General features: G+C 38.4%; 2 protein-coding genes across 9 annotated transcripts; one reads left to right on the top strand and one right to left on the bottom strand.

Moving 5' to 3' along the window:
* Window positions 1-18: 18 nt before the first annotated feature.
* Window positions 19-14,823, bottom strand: LOC136434566 (mitogen-activated protein kinase 14-like). 7 transcript variants are annotated; one of them, XM_066427437.1, is made up of 12 exons: window positions 14,593-14,822; window positions 13,617-13,746; window positions 12,318-12,376; window positions 11,117-11,228; window positions 10,697-10,726; window positions 10,432-10,479; window positions 9,990-10,104; window positions 8,736-8,807; window positions 6,137-6,216; window positions 5,466-5,583; window positions 3,128-3,301; window positions 19-2,990 (listed from the first exon to the last, which is right to left on the bottom strand). In XM_066427437.1, the coding sequence occupies exons 1-12, from the start codon at window positions 14,721-14,723 to the stop codon at window positions 2,911-2,913; spliced, it is 1,149 nt and encodes a 382-aa protein (XP_066283534.1). In that variant the 5' UTR covers window positions 14,724-14,822; the 3' UTR covers window positions 19-2,910. The 7 variants fall into 7 exon arrangements, with proteins under 7 accessions (XP_066283534.1, XP_066283536.1, XP_066283533.1 ...); XM_066427439.1 differs by having other exon boundaries at window positions 5,505-5,583; window positions 14,593-14,821; XM_066427436.1 differs by lacking the exon at window positions 6,137-6,216 and adding an exon at window positions 7,579-7,658 and having other exon boundaries at window positions 14,593-14,819.
* A 464-nt stretch (window positions 14,824-15,287) lies between these two features.
* Window positions 15,288-27,281, top strand: LOC136434568 (mannose-1-phosphate guanyltransferase beta-A-like). Of its 2 annotated transcripts, none has more exons than XM_066427444.1 (10): window positions 15,288-15,658; window positions 19,450-19,590; window positions 19,957-20,037; window positions 20,444-20,492; window positions 20,957-21,099; window positions 21,365-21,523; window positions 22,924-23,002; window positions 23,382-23,509; window positions 23,993-24,175; window positions 24,744-27,281. In XM_066427444.1, exons 2-10 carry the CDS (start codon window positions 19,462-19,464, stop codon window positions 24,873-24,875), a joined length of 1,083 nt encoding a protein of 360 aa, XP_066283541.1. In that variant the 5' UTR covers window positions 15,288-15,658; window positions 19,450-19,461; the 3' UTR covers window positions 24,876-27,281. The 2 variants fall into 2 exon arrangements, with proteins under 2 accessions (XP_066283541.1, XP_066283540.1); XM_066427443.1 differs by lacking the exon at window positions 15,288-15,658 and adding an exon at window positions 18,166-18,298.
* Window positions 27,282-27,775: the final 494 nt, after the last annotated feature.

Below are 27,775 nucleotides of genomic sequence, written 5' to 3'. Positions count from 1 at the left end.
AATGTAAGTCACTAAGAGTTCTTACCAATAAGATTTATTTTCCCTTCTTCTTCTTAACAATTTACATTACAATATCATATCAGTAACCCATGCGGTGACATCCTTTTCTACAAAACTCGACAATTGCCTATTCTACCCAAGATATGCTCCATCTTTGATACAATCATCTTTCACTCTCTGTACAAAAAAACAGGAATAACTGTTTAGATTAGTTCTTAAACCGAGTCTACAAAGTTTCTAACATACAAATCACTGCTACCAGGACTAACAAAAGAACTTAAGGCAATGTTGACTTCTTACTCAGTCACTCTCAACTATAAAAGTTTTCACAGATAATAAACAGTTGTTATCCAATTGTTGCTAAAGAAGGCTAGATCAGGTTACATGGAATAAACTTTGAGAAACTACAACACTACCAAAAATAATTTTTCTTACTTTTCTTGTTTTCTTGTTTTTTCTTAACTCGTGGACAACTTTTCTTATATTAAGAATTTCAAGAATGAATAAGAAAGAAAGAAGAATTTGTCTAACACTTTCCTAATTCTATTAAGTTAAGAAACTCTCAGCAAGTCTTTAACCATTAAGAATATCTAGAAATCCAGTCTAAATTTCTTGGTTTTATTAACTTCAAGATTATTTTTCTTGTTATGTTAAGAAAATATAAGATTTTTCTTCTCCTGTTTCTTGGATTATCTTGCTTCAAGACAAATTTTCTTAGAAAAAATTGCTTAAGAAAAAATTTCTTAAATTGTGGACAAAATGGTTTTCTTAAACACAGAAAGTTTTCTTCTTTTAAGAATTTTTTCCTGTGTATAAGAAGCAACAAGAAAACTAAGAAAACGCATTTTTGGTAGTGAAGTAACTTAACCCAAGGAGGTTATATGGAGTTAAAACCTCCTTTGCTTATTACCTATGGAATAAGACTGTTCATGGTTTGAACTGTGCATACACAAGGTCAAAGGTGAAGGCCCATAACTTGTAAACAATTCTTGTCTTGGCTATGCTTGATATATTTGTACATGCCCTGACTTGTTTAGTTTGTCTCAGGGGCCTTTTGGCATATTCAGTTAACCACAATGCATGACAATGTGCATGAATGAGCATTTCAAACCTTGAAACAGCTCATACTAGGAAAATTGTGTTGAAAATATGAAATCATGAAAATGTCAACTTAATGCTTTACTATTACTGTTATCAACCATTGTCATGCAAAAGATATGACAGTCTGATTTATCAATTTTGATAATAAAAGTTCATATCAACATACACCTTTGCCATTTTAATTCCTTGTGCTTTATATTTATATCCCGAGCATTAGCTAACTCCTGTTTCAGTTGAAGAATTTGCCACACAAAAAAATTAGCAATCCAATTTCACAGAGAAAACCTACTTGAATGTATGTTTCTACTGTAACGGTTTAGTCACATCCGCCATACAATTTTTAGTCATACGAATTTGAATACATTTATGACAGAAATTGCCACCAAAATCCATCAATATCACAACCGTTTCCTTCACAATACTGCTGAACAACTGAACCATGAATGCCATTAAATATCGGTCGCAAACTTAACATTCGTATAATGAATGTGACCAGTCCCTAACGAGAACATGTGCATGTACCTCTTTCAACTGTGACAGTGCTTAAGACCAATTTCAACATCATTTAATATATGATAGTAGACAATATTGTAATTATCTTATCTATTTAGTATTTACAACTGTTACTGTAACAGCAGATGTGTGTATATGATTTTATATATATGATATTGACCATCAAGTGATGTTGTATTTAACCTAAGCATGCTTGGAGAGACTCGAACCTCCATTTATAGTACCAGTATACTGATAACTCCGCATGCAAAGATGATAGGATTCGCAATTTACATCTTTCATTTTTGGAATAATGGTGATTGGCTACAAGTGCATGACATAGCTTTCGGTAAAAAAATTGTACAGTACTGCCATTTACGCTGTGAAATAATTTGTTATGGTGACTAACACTGTACCAGAGTACAAAAGTTTAACACAATTTGTATAATGAATTTTCAAAAAGTCATCCATAATAATTCTTTTTTCTATGATTCTGCAATGAGTACACTCTATACTGATAGTGACAATCATCTGCTGTTATATACATTGTGCCAGAATGTTGTTCAGCCCTAAGGTACATGTAAACTTTCAACAATAACAAAGGCTACTAACAAATGTTCCTACTTGTGTGTAGACCATTATATAGAGAGACGTCAAAAAGAAACCTCAACACTTATACAACACTGAAGGTGAGATAGAATTGGACGACAGAACAATTTGCAAGAAGTACAACAAGGGGGGCATTTAGGATAAGTTACTGTTGATATAGTATTTCGTTTTATAGAGAAAAATCTAAGCTGGTTTTGCAAGTCTTTGTTAACTCATCAAGTTTGTCTCTAACTATGATGAACAAGTGGATAGCACTGCAAGGGAGTGTTCTAGCCAGTGGTAAGGCTGTAATATTAAAGTTTACCATTCCTGAATATTCAGAAATTCCAATGCAAACTGATACCTTTGTTTAACATTGTGTGAAGCTGCCAAATAAAGTTTTATTTTCAAAAGGGGATAATGTGACATGTACAAAATAGTCCAAACTGTATCGATGATACACAAACAATCACTTAAGACAGATTGTACAAAATAATACATCTTTGTGAAAATCGGACAACCCATTGGCGAACAACAAATACGGCCCAAGCTCTTCAACTGTGAGACAGGGGCTTAATGACAGTGGCTACACAAGCCCAATCCAACATCATTAACACACATCCAGATGATTCAGACTACACAAAAGCTGGATAATACAGACTTTTAGTAGAGAGACTCAGTCTATATTTAAGATATGGTATATAAAGTTGAGATGTTTGTTTGATGGAGTCATTGCTCCATAGCCTCAGGCCCCAGGCCCTCTCCTCCGGCTGCTCTGCCTGGTCCTTCCACCTCCTCATACATCAGTTCTGCAGGACAGAGAAATCACAGCAATCAGTCAATTCTGAAATCAAGCCTATCCTACATGTACATGTAGCTCCTGTTTGCTCCAACAATCACTTCCCAGAGGAATTGATGGTAAACTGGGAACTGTAAACTGACTTACTTCTCCACTCGGCGACGTTGAGTTCCATCTTCTCAAAGGAGTCGTCGTACGCCGCGGCGGTGGGCTCGTCGGTGGGGTCGTGATACTGCCGCATGTAGGGGTGCTCCAGAGCCTGTTCCGCCGTCAGCCGCTTGTCTGTATCCAGGATCAGCATCTTGTCCAGCAGGTCAACAGCTGAGGGGGGAGGGGGGCATAACAACACGGTTAATAATTCACTTCAAGGTTTGAACTGCACGGTCAACAGCTGAGGGGGGAGGGGGGCAACACAGCAAGGTTAATAAGTCACTTCACGGTTTGAACCGCACATGCAGTGTGGGTGAGGAGGATGCTCCAGGGCCTGTTCCGCTGTCAACCGCTTCTCGGTGTCCAAGATCAGCATCTTGTCCAGCAGGTCAACAGCTGATGGGGGAGGAGGGGATAACAGCAAGGTTAACCTTCTCCCTGCTGACTAACTCTGTAACCAATAGGGAATTGGGTGCCAATCGGTTACTTCAGGGTGCTAAAGGTTAATAAGCCACTTCACGGTTTGAACTGCGCATCAACACCGTGATGTATTGTGGGGAATATGTCCAAGTTGAAGGCCCCTGAGACATGTCGGGACAAAGTATCAAGTAGTGCTGCGTAACATCAGCTGCTGCGTCCGGACCTGTACCTACCTGTACCTGAACAATGACAGAAACATAAATATTAAACTGTTAAAAACTTGCCAGTATCTTTATTCAAAGAACATAACTTGGTTTCCTACCGCCAAACTACCTTGGCCTTGCTATCAAAACTCCCAGCCTGCCTGAATGATCTGTTGCATATTAGTTACGCTGTTCCAAGGTGTCACTTTGGTCACGTTTGGTGTTGCATGAGGTCAGGAGATTAGTCACAAAATAAGTACATACTTGATGTAAATTTATATCGGTACAGTACCGGTACTTCATGATCCGATATTTTGGACCTGTACCTAATCAATTTTTACGGTAAAGTACGCAGCACTAGTATCAAGCATCAGGTCTAGACAGTAACTGTCTAAGTTAGGGGCCCTCACCTTTGACCTCTGAAGTACCTGCAGTTCAAACTGTGAAATGGCTTATAGTAGTAAATTTAAGGTTTAGTAGATCATGACCATATGATGACATGCAACATATGTGGGAATTGAACACCGGGAGATTACATCACATGTGCGAGACAGAACGAGAAGTGGCTAGATGACGTAGCTGCAGAGTCAATCAACATCTGAGCTGACACGAACGAGTGGTTGATAATTCCAGAATGCACTTTTCTCTGCTAATTTGTTGATTATTTTACCCATCCAAAAAATGGTAGTCAGGCACAGTGATGAACCCTTGTTTTGGTTCCAAGCATAATCTTAATTATGAGAGACTGGATAGAGATGTACTGAAGACCAACATGTCAGCTTGTCAAATTCACATACAACAAGCACGAGTGTTACTAGTGTTAGTGGGGAGTAATAATAAAGCATGATCAGTAAATTAATGCAGAATATGTTGGGACTTCATGGTCTGTGTCATTAGCCTATAATAGCAGAACAACAGTCATGATGTCATGGTAACGATTGTGATCTGGTAAAATCAGCACTCTGCCAGTAGAGATTGCAATCACGATTCTACTGGTAGAGATCATGATTTGTGTCTCTGCCGGTAGGGTTTGGGACCGGAAGAGATCCTGATCGGAGTCTCTGTCAGTAGACATTGCGATCTCGATCTTTTAACTGGTACAGTCTTGTCGATTCTACAGGCACAGATCATGATTGGTATACTGGTAAAATAGCTGTTTCAACTGAGACTGCAATTCGAGTCTCATAACCCTAACCCTAATTCCAATTCTGGTTATAGAGAGTTCAATAATGTGATCTCTATAATGGTAGAACCGTCGGTTCGGCCAGATCCAATTCTCTACCCGTACACATACTGTATGTCAAATATAGCTCACATCAAAAGCATAAAACACATCTAGGGGAGAGGGTGAAGCAACTAAAGTCTAGAGCACGCCACTTTCTTGTCCCGGTTGACTGAATGTGAGTGAATGAATAAATGACAATGAATGAAAGAATAAATCTTTCAATCAATCAAAGACACCAATAGTAGGACAAATCTAAGTTACGGTATTCCATTCATTTCAATTTGGTATCATAAGGGAACCAAGGACAAAAAGTGGTGAGTTCTTAACGCGTGATGCAGAATCCAAGTTTCATTAGCAACTGTTGTGAGTGAAAACAACTTCAAACTGTTTCAAACTATTTCAAAAGCAGCTTTAGTCATGCAACTGAGTGACAAGCAGACAAGACGGCCTAGCAATGCCAATGGTTTGCATGATTAGTTGTCTTCACCCATGTCAGGGATAGGGCCATGATCCTGTCTGCGCTCACCGTCCGGGTTCGCTCCCTGGAAGTAACCCCGGAAATCCTTCTTCGACTGCTTGGGGAGAGACTCCACGTAGCTTCGCGCCTGCAAAAACACAGTAAGAACACCGAGGAGGTTAAACACAGACATCATACACAGCAGTTGTATAACTGTTTCAGAGAAACCATTCTGTCAGCAAAATGTAATAAGCCATTTCACAGTTGCGAGTGTGCATCCGCAGTCCTGATGTATTGTGGTGTAAAGTCAAAGTTTAAGGTTAACCTCACTTTTAAACAACTCTTTTTAATTCTAGTGTTTGCAAATTTTTCATGCTGACGGTTCCATACTTCTGATGGACCGTGACTTCTGACCTTACCCACAATCCCCTGCCGCACTGTGAGATGGCTAATATCATCATGGTTGCTGTAACTTTGAACCTTATGATAATTAAGCTTGTCAGTCTTAAACAAATTATTTCATATTCAATATTTCATAACCATAACAGAAGTATTACTGATCCAACTACACCAACTCCTGTACATGTAGCTTTTAAAAAAGGTCCCTCATTATAAAATCAAACTACATTTAGTCCCAAAACTGGCAAGAAAATAATCTTGTAAGAATCCTACAAGATGCCACCATTGAACTTCTCTCTCACCTCCTGAGAAATGATCTTCTCAACAAAGTCGTCAGTCGGTGTGCCCGTCAGGGCCATGATACGGTTTAACTGGTCAATTTCTTCACCATTAAGGAAATATTATACACTTTAACAGCAATGAACTTAACAAAATTTACATTTCTAGCTGGGGTGTCATTTTAACAAATCAGAAAAATGAGCTCTAATATCTGCAGCTACCTAACACATACCACTGTGATTGTGTTCAACTTAAAGTTACTGCATTATCATCAATGAAGACTGTCATAAACGAACACTACTGCTCAAACTAAAGATAAGGAGTGATCCAGTGTGCTTGGCCAAAATAAACGAGCCGTAGTGAAGCCGCAGTGCGCTGATAGCTAACGAACAAGTGTCATGCTTTGTCCTCCGTCTGAGGTTCTACCGCTTTACCTTTTATCAAACATTCTAGCAACAATTGCCAATGCAAACGATGTAATTGTTCAACCCAAACACACAGCTAATGTGCAAAGATGCTGACGAACATGTTGAGCCATTTGTGATTATAACTTTCAGGCACAGCTATGAATATTTACAGCGCTGAATTGGACATCACAAGCCACACATGTACATGTACATACAGCTGAGCCTGAGTCACTCACCGAAGATACAAACTCAGGAACGTTCTGGGGGGACACAGAACATCCGCCTTTCACATTCTCATAGGTGTGGGAGGGGGGCATCTATAACTCATGTATTATATAGAGGTTCAGTCAGATACAGTTGGAAGACAACAGTACATTCCCTCAGAGAGCCTCGCTTGTGGCCTATACAATATTCCTTGAGGAGGCTCTACTAAACCGGGCTGAGGTTTCCACTTTTGTGGGCATGGCCTCTTACCGGCTGTCAGGCAATCAATTGCCTAAATTTTTTTCTTTAGGTAAACTGATTCTCTAATTGGCCGACAGCTGGTTAGAGGCCATGTCCGCCAAAAAAGTGGAAACCTCAGCCCAGTTTTGTAGAGCCCCCCAAGGTATGTTGTATAGACCACAAACAAGGCTCTGCAAAAGAGAATGAAACAGTATCTACTGAAAATAAAACCTGCCAAGCCGGCAGACTTTGGGCCACTAATTCAAGCAGTCTCTTGCATAACAAAACTCTTTTTTGTCTTTTAAATGTCTTCTACAGTCAATTTCTTGGTCCTTGGGCTTCTTTTTTTTCTTTGTTTAAAAGCCAGCAGTAAAGGGACAAATACATTGTACAATGTGCAACCTGTGACATGTCTGTGAAAAAGTAGCATAAAAGCTGACGAAACCAAGGTTCAATCATGCAGTGCACCCATGCAAGCTCAGCATTTCCTTGCAAGAACATTAATTCTTAGCAAAACAGAAGCAAAACTGAAAAACAGAACACATATAAATGATTCACTGCTCAACTAAAAAGAAGAAGAAGAAACATAAAGGAAAACAAAAAAAAGTACTTACAGATTCGGAGCTGATTTTTTGCAGGAATTCTTGATCAGGTGTTCCGACGAGCTCCATGATTCTCTTCAACTGATCAATGTCTTTCGGAAAGGGTAAAGGAAAAAACGCAAAACCGGCAACGCAAAGGAACACAGGCTGGGAAATACCATATTCCAGATAAAGGTATTATGGGTACCGCAGGGGCAAGCAACACATCCCCATGACAACTCGTGTGCAGCGAATGTGTATGTCCATAACGGTCAATGTTGTCATGGAAATAACTCGCTTTACACCCTGCATTACCCAGAATCTTCCAGGTTTCCCAGCATGCTAAGGGATACATAAAATGGCGTATGAAATGACTTCATGCATGTAACAGACAATAACACAGCAATGAAAAATTAAGCTGTTGCAAACATATGACATCCCTATAACTTATAAGCAACAAACATGGCGCTAATAGCTCTTAGACTATGCATTTAGGCCTGCACTTTGTGAAGATTCAGAACTGTAAGAGAGCAACTGCTACTGCTGGCCTATAGAGCGTTTTGGTAAATTCCAGGTTCTGACCGCCATGTTAGTGTCCTTCATTTGCATTTCAATGGACCAAAGCTCAAGCATTTGTTAGTTTTACTGGTAAGTTTTTATATATTCTTCTGGTATTTTCTTCTGTGAGCTATATGTCAAGCACACACTTATTTGAGAGGTTCAGAAGATCTTTAGATGTCCAAAAACGATTAAGCTATGATTCACTATTTACTGAGTTCGCCTCCGTGAAGGTGTTTTCATTTGGTGTCACATGGAAATGTTCTATCAAATCTAAGATGAAGTGAAGTGGATGATGGGTGGTGCTGGCAAAGGTTTCAAGCCCAACAAGTTAAACACTGGAAAAATGTAATTTTTTCTTTCACAGCGCCACCTTGTGACCAACAATAGCATTACAGTTTGATGAAGGCTGAAACTTTGGCACCAGGATTTAGGTTTTGAAAGGAAAAAATTTTATCTTCCAATAACCTTCCAACCTTATGAAGCTATTCACAGCTATTAACACTGTGGCAACAATGTGGTAATAATAACACTGCCCCCCCCCCTCCTCCACACACAAGATGTAACTTGTTTGTTTGCATCGCATGTTGCAGAGCTAGACAAGTTTACGTTACAGCCGTTGCCAAGGATACGATCAGTTCCCGGGAAGAGGGTTCTCCCCGTCAGCAGTTCAGCCATGATGCACCCCACGGACCAGATGTCCACTGCATGCAACACAAACAGCAAAGCATGCATCTAGTGGAACTGTCAATCAATCAATCTGTGACTGTCAATCAATCTGTAGCCTTAGTAACATCAGATCAACTTGTCAATTAGTCATAAGAAGGTATGCCTCATGTGCATCTGTTAATGAATCTGTTAAATGTCAATCAATCTGTAACCTTGGTAACACAATGTATTTCAGTATTTTAGTAGGCATGCCTCTAGTGCAGCTGTCAATCATTCTATAACTGTCAATCAATCTGTAATCTTGGCAACAAAAGGTAAATCTGTCAATCAGTCTATAAGGGGCATGTCTCTAGAAGAGCTTTCAATCAATCTGTAGCTGTCAATCAATCTGTAACTGTCAATCAATCTGTACCTGTCAATTAATCTGTAACTGTCAATCAATCTGTAACTGTCAATCAATCTGTAACTGTCAATCAATCTGTAACTGTCAATCAATCTGTAACCTTGGCAATCAATCTGTAACCTTGGCAATATATGGTATATCTCTTAATCAGTCTTGATGGGGCATGCCTCTTGCTTTTAAAACTGTCAATCAATCCATAACTGTCAATCAATTTGAAACTTTGACAACATCTGATGGATCTGTCAATCAGTCCAAATAAAGCAAGTCTTCATCCAACATGTCAGGTTGGTCAATCAATCAATCAATCATCAACATACACATCCAAATGTTTTCTGCCCAACACTAAGACCACATTGTAATTATATTTGCTCCATCACCAAAGCCAGCAGCTTTTGATGAACTGATAGCAGAAGAGAGCCAGGAAGGAAGGAGCGAAAGACAGGAAGTAAGAAAGGATACGGTCCGTGCCGGGGAAGAGAGATCGTCCGGTCAGCAGCTCGGCCATGATACAGCCGACTGACCAGATATCAGCTACATACGCAGGCATATTGTAGGAGGGAGAAGTAGAGAGTAGGAAGGAAACAGCAGTAAAACAAGGGAAAAACAGAACAGGTTTTTGCAATGAAAAACCTTTCAACACATGTAACACTAAAATGTTGCTAAAATACCACAAAATCAAATGACTTGTCTTTGTATTTGAATTACACACTGGGAGTCAGAAATAGTTCATAATTCAGACATTGAGCAAAACAGATTATGACATCAGAAGTTTACTGCTGCCCCCCTCCCCACCTCCCTTCCCACACAAACACACCTGTTTTGTTGTAGTGCATCCAGTTTAGCATGATCTCTGGCGCTCGGTACCATCTCGTTGCCACGTAACCCGTCATGGCGTCATCCGCCAACCTGGCCAGACCGAAGTCCAAAATCTGGGGAGGCACGTGAATGCAGCAATGAATTTCAAATTACTTTTATTTCAGAAAAATTAAGAGTAGAGTTTAGAAATCATTTGTGTTTTAAGTTAACAGTTCTAGCATACATTATTGAGATCTTCTGACCCTCTCAAATGGCCTACATTAAGTGTGTATGGCTCACAGACAAGAAAATAAACTTGCTGATGAAATTTTTTAACCATTCTCCATTGAAATGCAAATAGGGACACCAACATGGCAGTCAACACCTGTCTACTACATTGACACGGGAACTGAGAGAAAATGCTCTATTGTCACCATTTTTAAGAATGTATTCATCCCTACCTTCAACTCACAATCCTCGTTAACAGCGATGTTACTGGGCTTCAAATCCTGGAGAAACAAACAGCAAGGCTCAGTAAAACATCAACATCTAGAACTCTTTATAGTGACAAATAATAATATAATGACTTTAACCATCGTTTGAAACAACGTTCTGACTGTCAATAGAAGGTTAATAAACACCAGGTCTACAGGCTATGAATATGCTTCTTAATGAAATTCAGATAATTGCAGTTTGAAAGTGATATCAACATCTGTAAGAACTTACTCTGTGAATGATCCCTGCTGAGTGGATATACTGTAAAAGAGCAAAAAAATACTTTTAACGTAAAGAACTACCTTAAATCATGGAATGGAGCATTTGAACAAATTTGAATAGAATCTACAATCTTTTGAGAAACAACTTCAGTGACAATCACGATAAACTTAAAACAACAAGAAAACTTGCAGATAAAGCATGAAACATATTGATAATAAGCGGAATGAGTTTACAGAAATCTTAAATAGATGTTGGGAGGAAGTCTAATGTTACTGTCGGCCTTGTTTTTATGCCTCTTAATTTTGTATGACACAAAAACATTAGTGTCACCGTCAACACGAAAATGCTACAATCTTGCCCCACCAACATCCAGTTGGAGATCATTAGTAACCGCAACGCTTAGAGTCTTAGGATGTTCTTAAGATTCACCTTGAGTCCTCTGAGCACCTGGTATACCAGGAACTGCACATGATCGTCCGTCAACTTCTGACACTTCACGATGTTGTTCAGGTCTGCACCCATCAGGGGGGTCACTAAGTACCTAAACATGTCAGGGGTAAGGACCAATCAGGGACAACTACTGTAAATGCATTTAAGTTCACATGGTTTTTATGTCGCGCTAAGGGGAAAATGGAGTGTTCGCAGCGGTGTAAAGTTTGAGGCAGTGCTATAGTCACATACTGTTACAGTATTGGACAAAAATGTTAGTGGTGGCTTTAAGTTCGCGGTGAAACAGTTGCCACGAAAACCGTGAACATAAACCACCGCAAACATTTCTGCGTTTACAGTAATACAATAAAAAATAACAAAATGCTGCAAAAACAAGACTAAAACCCTGAGCTGGACCCCACATCTGCTTGGAAATTACTAGTAGTCTGGTATAAAAAAAAAATCTATATGTTGTCATGGTTTAGTGTGTTCGGTTTTTTTACATGCAGAGGTTTATAATGCCTTTAGAAGGCTCCCCATACCCAGCACAGAAGGCTTGATGTTCAATCCAAACACGTTTCCTCTGAACCCATAACTAAAATGAACTCTGGATTCAAGGAATTCAACCCATATGGCAAGATGCAGGGTCACCAATCACTGCGCCATATAAGTTCTTAACCTTGAAGCAGATCTCTTTCCATAACCTCTCTTCATACATGTACATATCAGATGTACTTATCTTCTGTGCCTATAAATAACAATAACAAAACGTTCTAGTCATATACATGTACTCAGTCTGTATTTTTCTACATCTAGAAGTACATTTCTTACATCCAAAATTGATTGTACATTTCTTACATTCTAAATTGATTGTAATCTTTAATGGTTCGTCTGGTGCATCATTTTTTTCACAGTTCTAGTGACACTATTGAACATCAACTCTCATAATTCGGCCAGGTACCTAAGAACACTGTCTACATTTGATAATGGTGAATTTAAAGAGATCTACTAACACAGTATCAGTCATTCCTGTCAGGTACAAATATATGCATGCTTCAGATATCTAGGTGTTCAAGATATCATATTATATCATGAAAAAGGCCTCAAAAACAATTTTTTCTTTCTTTGAGTGGCGGTCTTACGGTTCCCAGCAGAATTGTGACAGTTGATGGTGCCAGTTGTAAACAATACATGTACTTACACGTCCTGGAAATCCTCGAAGGTCAAAGTAGGGGTCATAACATTCAATAGTCCAATCACCTGGAAAACAACAAGAGAAGCTTACGATAAATCAAAGACTTAATAGAACTGGATAATCAGGTTGATAAAGGTATATGTTCAATCCACTGGGCTCAATCAAATCAATATTTTATGACCTTGCTATAATTTACCTTGATATTTTATGACCTGAGTGACAGTAAGGCACTTTTAGACCAATCCCAAAGCACTGCCAATCTCCATCAAAACGTAGAAATACCAAATAAAAACATACAAAAATGCAAATGTTTGACGAACATGCATCCACTTTCTTCTTGGTTGAACTGCTGATTGCCATGCTATCATTGGTTAACTGCTAATTGTGATGGACAGTCAGGATTGGTCTATTTTAGGATTTTGGAACCAAGACTGGAAATATTCTCCAGAACAAAATGTTGCCTGAGGTTTGCATCATATCTTTGTTATTCTATCACAATACAATTTTTATCTATGGCCAAAATACAATCAGTACACATGTATTATGTGTTGAACTAAATGTCTATTATCCAGCACCCCGGATTAAACATATTCAATTGTAAACAAATTCCATGACACGTCTAATCATATATGAAATTATAACTTTCAACACGTTAAAACAGCACAATGTCGACAATTTGCATTCGTATTCTGTGAATATCATTAAGCAATCTAATTTGGTAGATTCAACTGTAATGAAATGACCAAAACATTTACATTTTTATTGCCAGCATTCTACATTAGGGGCTTTTGAAGCATCATGGTTCCATGCCATTAACAAACCATGACAGTACATGGTAACACGTCATTTATCAGAAGCATATGTTTCCTGGAGGAAGTGGTTCTAAGAGTCAACTGAAATTCCTGGAATTTCCTGTCAAAGTAATATTTTGGAAACAATTTCAGTATGTCCAAAACACACCATGCCTAAGTGTTTAAACTTTGATTTGTACACTGTAAATTCAGATCTATGATTGAATTTAAACATGTATGCTACATGTAGTTAGATAGGATTGATTTGGTTAGAAAGCTCAACATTTGTGAACAAATGCAGATAATTTCATTCCCATGGATCTCCCTGTCAAAACATACATACAGCTGCAGGGACTACTACTTTCTTATAATTAATTTTATCAATGTATAATGTATGTATGTATGTGCAAACATGAAAAAAAAATCACAACCATGCAAGAGTGGACTATTTAAAAGTAAACTATATAACCCCCATTACATCCGACTTAATGGCAAGTTCTGATTGGTTACGCACATTTTCGTGTTCCATGTGTTTGAGCAGCCTGAGCTCACGGTAGCTCCGTTTGGCGTGGATCTCGGACTGGAACGGTCTGGCCAGCTTCTTAATCGCCACTTTGTGCTGCAACTGCTGATCAAACGCCGAACTGCAAACAGGAAAAATGGAATGGAAAAGCAAAAAATGGAAAAGTTTGTAGTCAAGGTTTCATCTGAATCTTTTAACCAGACTTGCCGGCTCTACGGATGAACAATTACCTGGTAGTGGTAGCTTTTCATATCAATCAATTTCATGCATGCTGTCCCACTCCCAGTGTCTGGTAAGAGGGAGAAAACTGTGTACTCAAGTAAATAATTATATAACGTTATAAGACTTAAGAGATTAGCTGATTTTTCTAGTTTCACATTAACTTTAGCGCCTACACTAGGCAACAAAGATGTCATCCATATTAAAAATCAATTGAATTCGGCCCAACCATATCAAGTTTCAGGCAACAACTTATGAAGCCTGTATGATTAACGTTACTGAACATTAGGATCATTTTAGGGATACAGATCTGGATATTACCATAAAAAATTGAAGTCTGTCATCCTGTAATGTGTAGAAATTTTGATCACCTCTAAAGGCTCAAAGTGCATAGATTGATTAGTAGCCCTTTGTATTTTATAACAGCATTTCAATCAACATTTCATAAATCTATAAAACGAAGTCATTAAGAAAATCGTCTAAATAAAATCTGAAAATAAATCATTTCCTAAAGAGTTCCGGAAAGTAAAAAATTATGTGTGTGTACACAAATAATTATTATGCCCGGGGCTCCTTGTATATGATGACAGCATTCTAGCAACATCCGTCGAATCTAGAAAAAAATTCATGTAGAAAATCGGGAACAGATAATTCTATATATATTTTCTCAAAGTAGGAGTTCCGGAAAGTAAAAGATTCTGTGTACACAAAAAAGATATCCGATAGGGCGGGAACAAAATTCACTTACCAAACCTGTCCGTACGCCCCCGAACCGATGGGTGTCAGCATCTGATACCGCTCAGGGATCTCCCATATCGTCCGGTTCAACTCCACACGGTAGAAGTTTGGTTTAATCTTTTCTGCCGGCTGTTCCGTCATGGTTTAAAGAGGTTTTTCGGCGAGGTTTGCCTCCAAAAAATGCTTTCTGGGTTTCAGCTTCGACTCAAAAGGTCAACAGAGGTCATTTCCTGCTTCCGGTTTGGGGAAGAACGAAAGCGCATCCTCACGTAAAAAACAATTTAAAACTCAAAATTATTCATAAAATGTAGTCATCAAATATCCTAATTAATCAGTAAATAATTGATTATCGTTGAGATGTATTTTAACTAATGATATTAGTTTTCTATATACGACAATTACTTAATAGAAACATGTAATCATTTTAGCGTTTGTATGCTTTGCTCCAAAGGTCAACAGGGGTCATTTTCTTTTTCCGGAAAGACGAAAACGCATCTCTACGTAAAATTATTTCAAAACTTCCCTGTCATTAATATTATTATAAATTACTATCATGGGTAATTAATTCAAATATTTGTTATATTTCGTATGCGTTAATTCGTGATATGTGCCTTTAAGGTTTTAATAATTATTTTTAAACTGATGTAATGTTTTGAGCGTTTGTATGCGATGCATTTAGTTCTCGCGAGATGTTCCTGCTCGAGACGTGATCTCGAAGATGATGATGTGTTAGCTCGAGTTTCTCAAGATTTTAGATGTTTTTTTCCATTTGAAAAATGAAATTCAACATTCAAAAGAAGGCTAACCAAATATTCCTGACATGCTAACCTTAGAAGTTACGAAAATGTTCCATTTGTAGTACCCTGACGCTTAGCTAGAGGCCAGAGTTCAGAAATCTTGGCCCTGTTTTTAATTTTTGGCCAAGCTGTTGTTTACTTGCAAGCTGAGCTGGTCAAAGATCAAATTTGTTCCGAATTTGTTATCAGCCAAAAATCGCCACGTCGAACTAAATCTCAGGCTCGTGGCGTTGTGTACGGGAAGAAAGGGTATTTTACAGTCGAGAAGAAAGTTTTAAGGTGAGTATTCGTGCTAAGAATGTCGTGGTATTGGCTAAGAATTATTTCGATTTTGAAGGAAGGAAGTTTTGAGAAAATGATCTTGTATTTGAACAGTGGTTGTTTTTGCAAGCTATGCTAAGTCAGCAAGTTCAGCTGATAAACAACATGTGTTTTTAGCCATACTACGGACACAACATCGCCTTATCCAACTTGATCACAAAGTAAAAATGTGAAGATAGATAAGATTTCTTAGGGAATTCAATATTTTTTGTGTGGAATATTGAATACTAGTATATGTTTTGCCCCCCACCATTTCCTGTGATCACACTGAAATCATGTAATGTTTGGTTCAGTTTTAAATATGTTCGCACATTTCTTCTTTTGTTGCTGAGTATATGACCATCACTCAGGAATTTTAATTCAGAAATTGCATCATAGAACTTTAAACAGCAATTTACCCACCCTGCTGATAACAAGATTAAAATGTGGTTGTTTGCGACAGATTAATTGAATGCTTATAAAAAAAATATATATATAACGAGTATGTAATATGCATGCTAAGTAATCGTAACCTTTCTTCAATCCATGGATAGTGTAATGACCACAGTATTATCTCATAATTGCTTTTTAAACTTACTTATAAGTTATGGGACAGGACAATTGTAGTAACATGTACTGTAGATGCAGTTATTTTCGCAGGGACTTGATTTTAAGGTAGAAGAAGAAAGGAGGTTTTGGGGGTGTTTGAAGGGTAACAGGTCAACTCGCCCCAAGTCCAACTCGCCCCAACTATTTACGACCAACTCGCCCCAATTTTATATATTAATCAGGGCTTATTAAACTTGGTTTTATATGCATATATCCTACTTCTAAATATTACTTTACATGCTAACAAAGCTTCGTGACTCTAATATTTACATTCTCTTCTCTGTTCGGCATTTAACACCGATGAATGCCGGGGGCGTCGGCGGGCCAATGTGGCGAGCGGCCCGCCTCCAGGTTCACCGGCTCGCTGTAATCTCAAGCATGGCTCACTGCTGACTAAAATTATAATTCAAGTAACGTTACATGCTCCAAGATAGTTTCCTAACACATAAGGTAAGCCAACAGTCTTTCGGATCGCCATGCTTGAGACTTAGCTAGCGGCCGTGCACGGCGACACGGCGGGCCAACATGCCGACCGGGTCCGCCAGCGAATCCCGAGTTCGTTGCTATAAAATACGTATGCAGCAAAAAAAATATGTTAAATTAGAATCACACGGTTTGTTAACATGTAAAGTAATATTTAGAAGTAGGAGTCAAGCATATAAAACCAGTATAAAACCAAGTTTGATAAGCACTAATTTGGGGCGAGTTGGTAGTAAATAGTTGGGGCGAGTTGGACTTGGGGCGAGTTGACTAGGATTCGTTTGAAGTATTTGACACAATTTTACAGTATATGATGGGAATGCATATTTGTTGTGTTGCAAATTAGCGGTGAAGCTTTCGTCGCAAGAAGAAAACCAACCACCGTGAAAGATTTTCAATAACGTTATATTATATCAGCATTGAAGTTTGTCAGGTTATTATGTATGTATTTTGGGTGGATAAGACTAAACTATCATGTGTTTAGTCTTACAGCACCAGACCAATCAGAACACTTGTAACAAGATGCGTGTACAAGTTGTACAACCACGTACTTGTATAGCTGTTTTTGTACCTAATCATAAGTGTCAAAGTCCCACTCTCCAAGCAGAGCATGGGTTTCGGCTGGTTTTTGACGTGTTTTTAGGCGTTTTTGTCAGGCTTTCTACTTTGTCATCTTTGACAAAGTAGAAAGCCCGACAAAAACGCCTAAACACGTCAAAACCAGCCGAAACCCATGCTCTGCTTGGAGAGTATCAAAGTCCAATGACACCAGGTAACCTTTGGTAAGTTAAAGGTCAACAATTTGAAAGGTTTACGTGAACCAGAAGGACAAAGCTAGGTATCGTCAGCCCTTCATTATCGCCGTCAATTATTCCTCAATCTTGTAGCAGAAGAAGCAAGGTTTTCCGTATTGTTGAAGATCGCGCGGGCGAAATAAATTCTGTAGTGCGGTAGAAACACAAAACACGTATAATCATGATAATTTCATAGTAACAAAGAGGTCGTAGTAGTTTGTTGTCTTGCGTCGGAACCCGTCATATCACGCCTGACCTCCTTCGTTAGCAGCACACGCCCAGTTCTGATGATGTCATACGTGACGTCAGATCAATGACGTACTAGTGTCAATTGGTGTCCCTGCCTGCGCAATAGATCACAACTGATAATGACATATAATAAAGCCTCAGTTATGATATACCCACAGGTGAACAGTAGATATATTCCACACAGTTCTACAAGTATCATGTACATGTAAGTAATCAAGAATGCATACAATATGAAACAATGTTATAGCATAAAAGTGTGAAAGAGTTAGTCCACCTAAGTGACAGAACAGTAATCTCAATAATTGACCACCGATTATCTTTTGTGCGTCTGACGACATGCGTTGTCTATTTTCCGCTCCGCTGAACCATGAAAAACCAGTTCCACAGGTTTTTGATTTAGCTTTTGGGTAAGGCGTAACAGAAGCAGGTTGGCATTCTACAGCTTGTAGTGGTAGAGGCAAGACAACAGTCAACAAACATGCTGATCGTAAGTAGCGGTTGAGGTTTTTTTACCTTCGCTGACTTGAAGGTTTTTTTTCGGGGTACAACTTCTGTTTTCTGGTTGAACATTACTAAACAAGAATCTTCGGCTAAATTGTTGTTTGGTATATATGCGGTTATTAGAGTAGTAGTAGGTCTTGCGCTACAATGAAATTCAATGATCTGAGATTTGGGGGCCCCTCGTTGCAAACTTTGAGTAACTCTTTTTTCTGTAAAAGTTTAAAAAGGAACATTTTTTCTCATGTTGTTCACTGTTGAAACTTTAAAGAACTGATTTTATTTCCCGTCAAACCGTTTTCAAAAGAATTTTACTTGCCCAAAATCTGCTGCTGTTTCTCAGTAATCAAGTGACCTACATGTATGTACATGTAGTGACCTTTGCCACATCAAGAATGTTTGAAAGTGTCTCTTTAAAAATCTTTTTTTACCCTTTTTTAACAACATTCCATTTTCTCTGAAAATATATAGAGTATTACAGCAGCTATGGAATTTAGGAGGATGGACTCACAATCAGAGTTCATGCCTTGCAAAATGGTAGAAAGTCTAAGATTCTGATGTGAAAAAATGGGTGACTGCTAAAGCTAACTGAAGGTGAACTAATGGTCAGACTAGTTGCATTCAACGACTATGGCTAAGTTGCATTTGACGACTATGGCTCTGTGCGGGTAGTGGCATATTCAGTACATACTGGTCAGTGGTCAATCTGAATTGTACACATTTGGCAGAATATGCACCTGAATGATATTTACTTTGGATTTTTGAATATCTGCGTCGGTTTTTATTTTCACAGTTCCTCTCTGCCACGAAATCATGACACTGCAAATATGTGTTTTTGTGCTACAGAATTGTTTCAAACAGGAACTTCAAACACTGCGAAAACCTCCTTTCCACCACTTCTACCGCGAAATTGAATCCATGCAAAAATATCGTACTTTACAGTAATAGGGCCGGGCATACAGAAATCATATACTGGTAAGGGCACAGTACCCAAGCAGCATATTTAGCTAGGCTGGTGTTGTCTACGTACATGTAGGTGTCTTGGGGATTCTCTACATTAAAAAGAAGAAATTAGATGCAAGCACCCATGTTAGAAAAAAAAAGTCTTATGTAATGTATTCTTTATGTTTGTTTCCTCAGGAACAGTGCAGGATGAAGGCCCTGATTCTGGTAGGCGGGTACGGCACCAGGCTGCGCCCCCTAACGCTGAGCCGACCCAAACCGCTGGTGGAGTTCGGGAACAAACCCATGGTGCTGCACCAGATAGAGGCTCTGGCCGAGGTCAGTTTGACAGATATGTTGGAACAATCTTCATAGACTCGACTAGCTAGTTTTGGGACCTCTGGCTAACACACCAATTTGTATCCTTAGTGCTCAGATAATTTTAAGTTTAAAACCTTTGACGGAAAACTTTGGATGGAAAACTTGAATCTGACAACAGTTTGTATACTCCCTCCTTTATAAATAAAACTGTGTGTACTTTATAATAATAAGTACAGCTGGATTTCCCCCCACACTCTGTTTTTGTATATAAACAGTTGATATTCCTTCATTTTCAATGTTAAAGATGCATACAAAGAAAGGTGGATAGATTATCAAGATAGATAATATTTGTGCTATAATTTGTTTCTTTCCCCCTGTCTTCAGGCTGGAGTGACCCACATCGTTCTGGCTGTAAGTTACAGAGCTGAGATGTTGGAGAAGGAAATGAAGGTCCAAGCAGACAGGGTACAGATATGAGAATTTACAATACGATATAACCCTATGAATTATATGATGTACAATATGATACAATGTAACATGTAACTGCTTATAGTCTACTTTCATTGTAACATACAAAATTAGGATTTTTCTTTTATTGCTACTATCTAAACCAATGAATTGATATCATTTACAGACAAAGGTAACCATGAATAGTACTCAATGCAGACAAATTGAGACTACTTTCACCTCATTTACATAGCAAGCTTGCTTTCATCATATTCTTGTCAGAAGCCATTTCCTTGTAAAAGGTGCAACCATTGAGTCTTCTAATGACCACTTTTCTATTCTCTGAATGGACTCATGGCAGGACAACAGGCAACACAAATGGTGTAGATGTATTTGTTGACATTTCTTCTTTGTTGTCTTTCAGTTGGGGATCCAGATATCCATGTCACATGAGGAAGAGCCCCTGGGTACAGGTAAGGAGTTTCTTTATACTTTAGATTCTTTTATTTTTGTTACCACATTACAGTACCATGGTAAAGGAGGTTTTCCAGGTGGTTTGAGTTCAATTCTATCCAAAAGTACTGTCATCATATATATCGGGCGGCTTGCCCGGACTGAGGCTGCTCTCTCCCTCCAGGCGTCACGTTCCGCCATTAGTTGGTCTAGTTCTTCAGACCTCACCCCTACATCCCCAGCAAGTTGGTCTATGTAGGTCCGTCGGGGTCGCCCGACACAGGAGTGCCCATGAGTTCGCTTACAAAGCTGCTCTTTTTTGTTTCTGTAGCTGAGTACTGTAGTACGGTTCAAATACAATGGAGAGGTCTCCATGAAAATTGTTAAGACAAAATCACAACGAACAGTTAAAGAGTTGCAGTCACATGCACACGTTTTTGCCTGTGATTTGATGACATAAGAATGTGTTTTTCTTTTTTCCCAGCTGGACCCCTGGCTCTGGCGCGAGAGATTTTGTCGGGAGACGAGGAACCGTTCTTCGTTCTGAACAGTGACGTCATCTGCGACTTCCCGTTCGAGGAGATGCTGAAGTACCACAAGAGTCACGGCAAGGAGGGGACCATAGTGGTGAGTAGAAAATAAACCTTTGTCAAATTGACTGTTACAAACTAAATAAGTCATATTCAAATTCATTAAAAAACTGTACAAAGTAGATGTTTCATTGTTTTATACTAGGTATACTGTTTCTAAATATTCAAAGTGTTTTCTTAACTTAGCAGTCCTGAAATCTAAAGGGGAGAAATCTAATACATTTAAGTTAAACATATTTACTTACTTTACTTGATATTCAGAAGAAAAAGAATAGTAAAAGATTTGTTTTGTTTTGTTTTAGGTTACCAAGGTAGAGGAGCCGTCCAAATATGGTGTGGTGGTGTACGACAGCCAATCAGGAAAGATCGACAGGTTCGTGGAGAAGCCAAAGGAATTCGTGTCCAACAAAATCAACGCGGGAATGTACATCTTCTCTCCCAAGATCCTGGACAGGATACAGGTCAGTCGACAGGCCAAAGTTTTTCAGTCAGTCTACAGAACAATCCATCCATAGATGCCTGCATTGTGCTCTTCATACACAAACAAACCAACAAACAAGACTTTTACGTTTGCAGTGACCTGTCCACCACAAAACCGTGACACCGCGACTGCTTGTTTTGTATCATAATGTACTGCAGAATTGTTTTAACCGCAAACTTAAATTAAAACACTGGGAAAATCTCCTTTCATCTCTCCCCCTGAAATTAAGACCCTGCAAAATGTGGTTAGGTCCTGGCCAATTGAAGTGATTGTGGTAAAATTTTGGTCCCCTAGGAGTGCTTTACCTGGTACAGTAGTACTTAGTAGAATTTTTTGCAGAGTTTCAGTATCTTTCCTCTGGCTTTCCACAAGGAATTTTTGACTCCAGCTTGATGTCCTGTACTAGCTTAATTTCTTGCTTCTTCATGAATACTGTAAATTTTCCCTGGGGCTAAATCTCTGCAGTTTCTCAGAAGGTACCGTGTGTGTCACCATGTGAGCCTCAGGTCTGCTCTATTGTTCTTGCCCAATTATCCATCAAAAGATGATGATATTACTTATTGTCACAAAAAAGGCATGTGCACTTTGTAAGGTATTCTACAGCTCATTGACTTATATAAGTGCATTGTATATGTTTAATGTGCATAGGGTTTTTGTATCATCACATAATATAGTATGGAGTTCAATATAGAATATAAACAATCAAATGTGGTCCTAAATCTAAAGTTCCTAAGGCTCACATACCTCTCCAATTTGCTCAAATTTAGAAGATAAACAGCAACCAGAAGTAGCCTGGAATGTTTTGTTAGAAAAATGTACGAAGGAATCAATTTTAGGGGTATTATGTTTTTAGTCACCAAAGTCACAGAAGACCACATACCATTTAGACTACTACCACCTCTGGTCTAAGGGTTATGCAAAATACACAATAACAGCACATTTCAGATTGTTATTCCCTTTTAACTGATTTTTTAGCTTTAATTTTTTTATGTTTTCTTTTTATTTCTTTTAAATTGCTTACATCCACACAAACACACGAACCATGCAGGCAGCACACACAGTGGTAGGTACACCGGTCATACAAGTCATGTAACTTCCATACTGTTTTTTTGTTGTTGTTTTTTTGTTAACACATTACTAACCAATCAATCAATATTGGAATTCAGTACAGTACAGTTAAGTCTTTACACTAAGTATGTGTATATTTAAGCAGTCTCTCAGTGACTATATAGTTGGGATTCTGGAAATAGATTTTCTAGTAGAGCTGCATAAAACTTGGACATGTTGAATATTATCACTTATGACATGTGTTATAATTCTAAATGTATGAAATGGTCTTAAATGATGAATAATTATTGTATATTGACCACAATTTTCCAGTTGAGACCAACTTCTATTGAGAAGGAAATCTTCCCCGCCATGGCTGGGGATGAAACCCTGTATGCCTTCGACCTCAAAGGTATGTCATAACCTTCACCAAGAAGTTTACATATACATTATTTTGTACCTCTTTGTTTGGGAAAGAAGTACTAATTGGGTTAGGGGCCCCTAGCAGCTTTTTTTTCAATCACTGGAGTCTTTTTGTTAGAGACTTCAGGTTTTCTGTGGACTTTCTGACAGGCATATGTATGTTGACCTGTTCATGTGATGATCATGTGATGATCATGTGATGATCATGTGATGATCATGTGAATGCTAGTACATGTGTTTTGCTACAGATTTATGAATGGATGTGTGTGAACCAAAAGACTGCCTGACAGGCATGTTTGTCATTATGTGATAAACATGAGATGATCATGACTTTTTTGTGATGTTCATGCGTTTGTTTTTTGCTGCAGGATTCTGGATGGATGTTGGCCAGCCCAAGGACTTCCTGACCGGCATGTGCATGTTCCTGAACTCTCAGCGACAGAGGTGTCCACAGAAACTCCACCAAGGGGACGGCATCATCGGCAACGTGCTGGTGGTCAGTATTTTTCCCTTGTGTCCAATGAAAATGAATTGCTATATGTGAAACACAGTGACTGTACATTTTGTGAATAAAAAAGCATTATGCTAGATTTATTCATTGTTGTGAGGAATTAATTTCACAGTTAGAACTTAGAGGGGCAAGCGGGTTTTTGCTACATGTTATAAGTTCATGATTGAAACTGCTATTAGAGATAGACTAATACAGTACTAGACAATGAAATGGAAACTCATGATATTCTTTGTGTCTTGATTTCGCAATGGATAGTTTCACTGCAAACAATGCCACAAACATTTCAACATTTCAGTATAGATAAGCATTGACATATTTGATGGTGAAATAAATTCAGACCAAACCTATACATGTAGTCTGTGATTTTAAAACAATACTTGGACACAGTGAATCAGTGAGATGCATCTTAATGCATTTTTTGTCATGGATGCACTTTTTTTGTAACCCTGCTTTCTGTTGGTCACCCAGGACCCAAGTGCCAAAATCGGGGACAACTGCCGGATCGGCCCGAACGTGACAATCGGGCCGGACGCGGTGATCGAGGACGGTGCGCGTATCAAGCGCTGCACGATCCTGCGGGGGTCGGTCGTCAAGTCGCACTCCTGGCTGGAGTCCAGCATCATCGGCTGGAGGTCACAAGTTGGCCGATGGGTGAGTCACTGTGCTGTCTGTTAGAAGAGTGTACTGTAAATGCATTGAAGTTTGCATGGTTTTTATTTTGCAGTAGGGAGAAAATTGACTGTTCGCAGTGGTTTTAAGTTCGCCTTTGAAACAAAAGTAGCGCTACAGTCATAGGTGGGCAAAAAATTGCGCAGTGGTTTTAAGTTCGCGCTGAAAGTTCACCGCGAAAACCGTGAACATAAAACCACCACGAACATTTCATCTGCATTTACAGTACCATTCAGAAATAGGAAGGGCAGCTAATGTTTTTGGTTTTTATCAGATGAACACATGCGGGAATAGGGGAGCTAAAAATATCTGCCAGAGTGATGGTCAAAGTTAACTCTCACTCCCTCATAGCTACAATTGCACCAATGCTTGTTTTATAAAGTTCCTTATATAGTTTCCTTTTTATATTCAGGTGGCCTCGTATAGTTTATTGCAGTCAGCAGCATTTTCAAACTTCTGTTGCAAATTTCGACAAATTTGAATAAACTAAAAAAGACTGTTGAAATGGAAGACAGATTTTTAAGTCAGCCATGTTGTTTTTGTCCTGCAGGTGCGTATGGAGAACGTGTCCGTGCTCGGAGAGGATGTGATCATTGGAGACGAGCTCTACATCAACGGCGGGCGGATCCTGCCGCACAAGTCCATCTCTGCCTCCATAGCAGATCCACAGATCGTCATGTAGGATCGGAATCCCCGAATCCACAAGTTGGATCAAACTTCCAGGATCACACATGTAAAATTAGCCTTCATCAGGGATGAATGACTTGTCTAGGTGACCTTTCACCCTTTGACCCCTGACCTCAACTCAAATGTGAGTTCACGTGGAGTCAAATCAGGGTTAGGGGTCGGCCAGGAGGGTTATTACTTTAACCTATTACCTTTGACCTGCTGTAAACAATAAGCTTAAATCTCTTCAAATTTCCAAACTTTTAAGAGAGAATCAGTGAAATGTGTGTAAAAAAGCTACATCAAGCCCTATTCACTTCCAAACAATAACTTTCTCCTTCCAGAACCTTCCAAATGACCTAGATGTTAAAAGTTGAGCTGGAGCTCAGCACAGTTTGTAATGTAAAGAAAAAATTGTTTTGCACAATTTCTTTTAATTGTACAATATTGATAGATTTAGCGTTCATGCACTAGGCATCTGCATGTATTTAAGACAGGTAGTTAATGATATATATATTGATTATAATGATATGCAATGTGAAGGCACAATATCATAATTGTAGTTACAGAATGAGATATAGTCGACACACTGCCAAAATTAGGTGTGCCTAGTATTCCTGCAAATTTTGCGGAACTCGGATACAAATTTTGCAGAATACTTGTTAGATACGAAGCATACAAAAACTCACTAGATCACTCAAGATCGCCAGTTTAGTACACCTTGTATGCTCTGTTTCTTAGTATTGCACTGTATGTATTCTGTAACATACATTACTTTCTTAGTACTATATGTAGTTCATATGAATTCCGTAAAATTTGTATGATCACTTACAGGCACACAGAAAGATTAGATGAAGTACTCAAATCTATATTTTTAAGTTTAAAAAGAAGACAAGACAAGAAAAAATGTTTGATAAATATGCCAATCTACACTCCATGAACATCTACAGTTTTTTGTGGTAATGTTAGATCAGAAGCTAAGATCCAAAATTACCTCTGACTACTTGAATGTTTACTTTCCTGGTTTGTTATGCTCTGGTATATAATATACACTCATGATAATAGTGTTGCCATGGTTTTAAGTGACAGTTATTTGTAATGCAAGAATCCCAAATGTGCCTTGTTTAAAGCTAATATTATGTTGATATTCAGCTCTGTCAAGAAAATCTGGTAATAAGAGCAAAAAATTACTGTAAATTCATTTACTTTTGTACTGGTTTTATTTCACGGTTGGACGAAAAAGGAGGTTTATGCAGCGTTTTAAATTTGCGTTTGAAAAAATGTTGTAGTACTGTAGTGATACAGTGGCAACACACACTTGCAAAGTCGTGAAGTCGCGTTTGAGAGTTTGCCGCAAAAATAAAACCACCACAAAAGTTAAAGGATTGACAGTTGACAGTCTGCAGTATTTGCCGTGATGAAATTGCCAACAAGTGTGAAATGCAGATGACCAAAGTTTGACTGTTTTTTTCTACATGTTTTCTTTTTTTTCCCCTTCTCATTTTGTTTGGTGAGATTTGGTTTTTGAATGTAGAAGAACCAACAATAGATAAAGTGTCTAAATGATAATCCTATATGAAATCTACAGGTGTGAACATTATGGTGCCATTGAGTGGTATCTGCTATGTGATAGACATAAAACAATGATATTCCATTGTAATGTTTTGATGAGAAATTATTATTAAAGCTCACAACTTTACCTTAAGGGACGTTGAAACCTGAAATTTGCATTGAAATTCAGTTGTTGTGCAGGCTTTCTGGCATTGCCCTTTTTTGGTTTGGTCACATGGCCAATAGGGTTTTTACATGTGATGTCACAGCTAGCCGCTAAACTGATTGGTTGAACCTGGAAGTGTCAGACTTGCAAATCTGCATATAGATACTGGGTACTTATGTCATACCTATGTGGCTGTGGCTGCATTTTATTTGTTGATTCAACTTTACCTGGTGATGATAAGCAGGTTGAACCATCCAACATGGCCGACAGTCCATATGTTACAACTTGTGACAAACAAGTTGGTACAATGTTTGAGCTGCGCATGCAGTGTGATGCATTGTGGGTTCATGAAAAGTTAAAGGCCCCTGAAACAGAAACAAAACATGTCTGGCATGGTTATAAGCATGGTCTAGACAATACTAGTAGTTGTTACATGATTGTGGCAACGAATTAAAGATTTTGTTCTCTGTCAACGGAGTAGCAGAATTGATGATTATACCAATACTGTAATTGTAAATCAAAAATATTTTATCAATCAACATCTTTATTTCTTATTCCAACATGATATTACTTTTTGGTCTATACGTTGATATTATTAGGTTATTATATATGATTGTGTAATCTTCGACTAGGGCTAGACTGAAACTTGATTATGTGGGGAGATTCTGAAAGTTCCAAATATTAAATTTTCCATGGTCAAAATTATTTGATTTGTGTGGTGATTAGTCATTTTTATTTATCTTATTTTTATTTACCCACAAAAGCGTATGTAAATAAAACATAGTATAATGAATTTACAAAATATACATTATTTTGTGTATATATATATCACAGTACAGATCGGAATCCAGTACAATCTGGAACTGTACTAGTACAGATTGGAATTACAATCTGTACTAGTACAGTTCCAGATTGTACTGGATTCCGATCTGTAGTGTGACATATACATTGGCATAGTAAATTCATAGGAAAATGGGAACGAGGATGAGTGGTTGGGAACGAGAGTGGTTGAACTTTTTTTTCAGAAACCTACACATTTAGGGGGGGGGGGGCTTGATCCCCAGTTGAACTCTTCAGAAGTGGCCTAAGCCGAATGGTATTTTCTGAAGATTATGAAAAGGTTGTGAGCACACTTGCTTCCAAAGGTTATTGTTCACAGAAATTGTCTCGCCTTTCCAATACCGATAGAATACAATTTG

Source organism: Branchiostoma lanceolatum, chromosome 5, assembly GCF_035083965.1.
Source record: "Branchiostoma lanceolatum isolate klBraLanc5 chromosome 5, klBraLanc5.hap2, whole genome shotgun sequence".
In the NCBI taxonomy this organism is placed as follows: Eukaryota; Metazoa; Chordata; class Leptocardii; order Amphioxiformes; family Branchiostomatidae; genus Branchiostoma; species Branchiostoma lanceolatum.
The sequence above is the reverse complement of the archived record's forward strand: the minus strand, read 5'-3'. Positions and strand labels throughout refer to the sequence as shown.